General features: G+C 65.0%; 1 protein-coding gene across 1 annotated transcript; it reads left to right on the top strand.

The window, feature by feature from the left end:
* Nucleotides 1-4,031: 4,031 nt before the first annotated feature.
* LOC130842236 (cancer/testis antigen 1-like) lies at nucleotides 4,032-5,354 on the top strand. The gene is made up of 2 exons (XM_057718880.1): nucleotides 4,032-4,762; nucleotides 4,939-5,354. Exons 1-2 carry the CDS (start codon nucleotides 4,032-4,034, stop codon nucleotides 5,075-5,077), a joined length of 870 nt encoding a protein of 289 aa, XP_057574863.1. The 3' UTR covers nucleotides 5,078-5,354.

Below are 5,354 nucleotides of genomic sequence, written 5' to 3'. Positions count from 1 at the left end.
TGCCCTCCCGTGTGATGTGGGGGGCACAGTGAGACGGAAGTCCGCTTCTGGGTGCCCTTCCTGTGAGTCCAAGAACCGCGGTTTCTGTGGGAGTCCTAGCAGAGTGTGTGTGTGCAGTGGGAGGCAGGGTGCCCTGGGGGGTGTGTTGGGCCACCTTAGACCTGCTGCTGACAACAGACCGCCGGGAGCATCTCTGTGCAGCTGGGAGACAACCGACCACCCGGGAGCATCTCTTTGGGTGACAGCTGACCGCCAGGGAGCATCTCTTTGGGCGACAGCCCACAACCAGGGAGCATCTCCCTGCAGCCAGGTGACAGCCAACTGCCCAGGAACATCTCTTTGGGCAACAGTCAACTGCCAGGGAGCATCTCCCTGCAGCCGGGCAACAGCCAACTGCCGGGGAGTAACTCTTTGGGCGACATTCGACGGCCCGGGAACATCTCTGTGCAGCTAGGCCACAGTCGACTGCCCAGGAGCATAGCTTTGGGAAACAACCAACTGCCCAAGAGCATCTCTCTGCAACCGGGCGACAACCGACCACCAGGGAGCATCACTTTGGGCGACATCTGAGTGCACGGGAGCATCTCTGTGAAGCTGGGTGACGGCCGACTTCCTGGGAGCATCTCCTTGGGGGACAGCCAACCGCCTGGGAGCCTCTTTTTGGGAAACAGCCAACCGCCCGGGAGAATCTCCCTGCAGCCAGGCGAGAGCCGACCACCCAGGAGCATCTCTGTGCAACTGGGCAACAGCCAACCACCTGGGAGCATCTCTCTGCAGGAGGTGACAACTGACCACCAGTGAGCATCTCTTTCGGCAACAGCCAACCGCCCAGGAGCATCGCTGTGAAGTGCGGTGACAGACAACCGTGCAGGAGCATCTCTCTGGGCAACAACCGACCACTCGAGAGCATATCTTTTGGTGACAATCGACCCCAAGGGAGCATTGCTGTGAAGTTCGGCGACAGCTGATCACGTGGTCGCATCACTTTGGGTGACAGCCGACCGCCCAGGACCATCTCTTTGGGCAACAGCCAACGGCCTGGGAATATCTCTGTGCAGCTGGGCGAGAGCCGACTGCCGAGGAGCATCTCTTTCGGCAACAGCCGACCACCCGGGAGCATCACTTTGGGCGACAGCTGACTGCCCGGGGGCATCTCTCTGCAGCCGGTGACTGCTGACCGCCCTGGAGCATCTCTTTTGGCACCAACCGACCACCCAGGAACATCTCTTGGGTGACAGCCGACCGCCCAGGAACATCTCTTGGGTGAGGGCCGACCACCCAGAAACATCTCTTTGGTCGACAGCCGACCACCTCGGATCATTTCTGTGCAGCTGGGTGACAGCTGACTGCCCGGAAGCATGTCTTTGGGCAACAGCCGACCACCCGGCAGCATCTCTGTGCAGCCGGGCGACTACCGACCGCACGGGAGCATCTCTTTGTGTGACAGCCGACTGCCCAGGAGCATCTCTTTGGGAGACAGCCGATCACCCAGGAGCATCTCCCTGCAGCCGGGCAACAGCCAACCGCCCGAAAGCATCTCTATGCAGTCGGGTGACAGCCGACCACCTGGGAGCATCACTTTCGGCGACAGCCTACCGCCGGGAGTTTCTCTTTGCGTGATAGCCGACGTCTGGGAGTTCTTCCCCGTGGCTGGGCGACAACTGACCTCCTGGGAGAATCTCTTTGGGTGACAACGGACCATGCAGGAGCTTCTCTGTGCAGCTGGATGACAGCTGACGGCCCGGGAGCATCGCTCTGCATCCAGACGACAACCAACCGCCTGGGAGCATCTCTTTGGGTGACAATCGACCATGCGGGAGCATCCCTGTGCTTCTGGCTGACAGCCAACCACCCAGGAGCATCTCTTCGGGGGACAGCTGACCGCCCAGGAGCATCTCTTTGGCTGGCAGCCAACCACCTGGGAGCAGCTCCCTGCAGCCAGGCGGCAGCTGACCACCTTCGAGCATCTCTTTGGGCGACAACCGACTGCCCAGGAGCTTCTCTATGCACCTGGGCGACAGCCCACCGCCGGGGAGCATCTCTTTGGGTGACAGCCAACCACCCAGGAGCAACTCTTTGGGCAACAGCCATCCACCCGGGAGCATCTCTGTGCAGCTGGGGGACAGCAGACCGCCCAGGAGCATCTCTGTGCAGCTGAGAGACAGCCGACCACCTGGGAGCATCTCTTTGGGAGACAGCCAATTGCCCAGGAGCATCTCTCTGCAGCTGGGTGACAGCTGACCGCCCGGGAGCATCTCTTTGGGCATCAGCCCACCACCCAGGTGCATCTCTTTGGGTGACAGCCGAACACCTGGGAGTATCTCCCTGTGCCCAGTTGACAACAGACCACCTGGGAGCATCTCTTTGGGCAACTACTGACCATTCATGAGCATCTCTGTGCAGCTGGGCGACAGCTGACGGCCGGGGAGCATCTCTCTGCAGCCAGACAACAACGGACCGCATGGGAGCATATCTTTGGGTGACGGCCGACCACCCGGGAGCATCTCCTTGGGCAACAGCAGACCACCCGAGGGCATCTCCCTGCAGCCTGGTGACAGCCGACGGCCCGGAACATCTCTCTGCAGCCGGGTGACAGCTGACTGCACTGGAGCACCTCTTTGGGCGACAGCCGACCGCCCGCGAGCATGTCTCTGCAGCCGGGCGCGCGGTGACATGGTGGTGGCGGCCCGCAGGCGGCTGTGGCGGGAGTGGGTACAGCCTGCAGATCCGCAGGCGCAGGGCCCCGGCTGCGTGCGGAGAGCCCCCCGGTCCGAGGGACGCTCCTGAGGGACGCCTCCACCTCGGGGCCGCCTCTGGGGCCGGGGCAGGGCTGGGGAAGGACGGTAGCCAGCCCAGCACGGGGCGCAGCGGCCTGCAGGCAGCCGAGAGGAGCGTGGAGCCCAGGCCTGCCCGGGGCCCCTCCCGGCCCGCAGGTGTGAGGGGCGGGGCGGGGCCGCCCGGGAGCGGGAGCGGGAGGGCCCACACCCCCGGCAAGGGCCGCAGGCGAAGCCTGTGGCCCGGAGGGAGCCCGAGGAGGGGAGGGGACGGCCGGGAGCAGGGGAGAGGGTGGAATCAGCGTCCGTGACCGCAGCTGCTGTCCCCCCCCAGCTCCGTGGATTCCCGGAGCTTCCTTAGGGCGCCGGGCTGTGACCTGCTTTCGCACTGCCGTGTCTCAGCATCGTGGACTCCTGTCTCCATGCCGCCCCTCAGCTGGGGGAGTGGGAGGCCTCGGCTGTCGGATCTCTCGGGACGGCTAAGGTGGCTTCTCGGTGCCCGGGAAAGATGCTGGTGTTCCGTCTGCCCAGGTCGGTCGCTGGCCACCCCCCCACCCCACCCCCCCGCCGCTGAGAATGCTCACGTGACCACGGATGGGGCGAGCTGAGCAGCGCTCGCCTCTGGACGGAGCTTCTGAGTCCCTCCCCCCCCAGCTCACCCGTGGAAGCGCCCGCCCCCGCGGGATGCAGTGTGGAGACGGCCCTTGGGAGGCGATAGGGTCTGGACGGGGTCCTGAGGGTGGGGGCGGGGCCTCAGGGAAGACCCCAGCAGTCCCCACCGCCCCCCTTGCGGGAGACCCCTCTTCTCGGAGGTCCCGCGCGTCCCCTGCTGCTTGTGTTTTACCTGGGGTTTTACCCGGGGGAGGGTTGCAGGGGCGTGGGGCGGGCGCCTCACTGCCTGGAGCACATGGTTTGGGAGACGCCGTCAAGGCCTTGCGAGTGGGACGCTGTCGTGCCCGTCTCGGCGGTGGCTCTGTCTGGGCCAGGGCGGGAGGGGCCCATCTGCGCAGGCGCACGGGGGGCGCCCGAGAGGAGCTGGGCTTCGCGCGGGAGGCGAGGCTGTCCCGCCCTACGGGGTCTCCGGGGGCAGCCCGTGGGTGGCAGGGCGGGCTGGCGGCAGCCAATGGGGTGCCGGGAGGGGCCCTGAAGGGTGTCTGCGCAGGCGCGGTGGGCCTCCCTGGGCAGAAGGGGCGGGGCTTCGTGAGGGGCTCGGCCTCTCCTGAGTTGTCCTTGGCCTCGGAGCCGGAGGCGGCAACCATGGAGGCGTCCGACGACGACGACGCGGGTGGCGCGGCGGGCGGTGCAGGGGACCAGGGTGGCCAGGGTGGTCCTGGTGGCCCTGAGGGTCAGGCCGGTGCGGGCGCAGGCGGTGGTGGTGGTGGTGGTGGTGCGATTCCGAGGCGAGGGCCAGGCGGAGAAGCGGCGCCTGCGGCCGGATGGCCCCCAGCCCATCCGAATGAGTTGTATCCTTTGGGCAGAAGCCGCGGTGGCCGGGAGGCCGGAGTCCCCGGGGAGGCCGGGGTGGCTGAGGGCGGCGGGGGGCAGTGCAGGAAGGGGAGCGAGGACGGACCAGCGGCTGCTGGAAGGCAAAAGCTCCAGGGCAGTAGGAAGGCCAGGGCGGCCGAGGGGACAGGATGGGTGTGGGGGGGGACGGCCTGCGGGGCCGGAGGAGAAGGCGGGCAGAGTGGGTGCGGGGCGCGGCGGCACCGAGGAGAGGAGCCGGGCCGGGGGGACGGGTGGGGTGGGGTCTGTGGACGGTCGGAGGGCCACCCTCTGGGGGAAGCGGGCCTGGGCGACGAGGAGACTCGAAGCACAGGTGACGCTGGTGACAAATGGCGCCTTGACCAGTCCTCCTGCAGCGTCCTAAGAGTGCCGTTCCTGTGTCCCATAGAGGCGGAGGCGGCGCGGCGGGCCCTGGCTGCTTATGAGGAGCCTCACCTGCAGGGCGTTCAGAAGGAGCTGTCGGTGGACGGCAGCTTCCTGATTGTGTCAGTTCTAGAAGGGCCCCGGGCTGGGGGTGGGGGGGCAGAACGTGCTAAGGGCCAAGCTCAGACGGAGGGATACTTCCGTGGCTAAGTGTTGAGTCCAAAGAGACGGTGTGGTGGGCTGGGCCCCGGCACGCGTTCTCACAGTCAGCTTGATTTTCCTTTGTCCTCACTTTCAGGAGATGGACTGCTGAAGATAGTCGCTGCCTTCAAGTTTCCGTCAGGTCCTTTCTTGACGACCTTGCCCTGGTGCAGCAGGTCATGCAGCACTTTGGGCCCCTGTTTCCCCCTATGTCTCTACCAGGAAAAGGGGGCTGAGGCCCAGCCTTCTGCCCCATGCCAGGCGATGCTTCCTTTACTGAGGCATGGCTTCCTGTAGTAGATGCCACTTCATTCTTGGAGCCTACTGTTGTTTTTTGGGTGCTCGGGGCCCACTTGTTTCGTTTCCTGGTTGCTGGAGGAGGGAGATGATTAAATGGTTCTTATTGCATGAAATAAAACTGAACTACTGTTCTGCATCTGAGTTTCTTTTTGGCTACAGCACCAGTGTATTGCTTTTCTCCTTGGGTTGCAGGGAAGTTCTGAGATTCAGATA

The sequence above is a fragment of the Hippopotamus amphibius genome, chromosome X, assembly GCF_030028045.1.
Source record: "Hippopotamus amphibius kiboko isolate mHipAmp2 chromosome X, mHipAmp2.hap2, whole genome shotgun sequence".
Taxonomy (NCBI): Eukaryota; Metazoa; Chordata; class Mammalia; order Artiodactyla; family Hippopotamidae; genus Hippopotamus; species Hippopotamus amphibius.
This window is presented reverse-complemented; position numbering and strand designations above follow the sequence as displayed.

Bases quoted from the DNA above. Each gene is read 5' to 3' on its own strand.
- LOC130842236 (XM_057718880.1), top strand. From the start codon at position 4,032: ATGGAGGCGTCCGACGACGACGACGCGGGTGGCGCGGCGGGCGGTGCA. The intron at 4,763-4,938 runs GTCAGTTCTAGA...CCTCACTTTCAG, and splicing joins GACGGCAGCTTCCTGATTGT to GAGATGGACTGCTGAAGATA.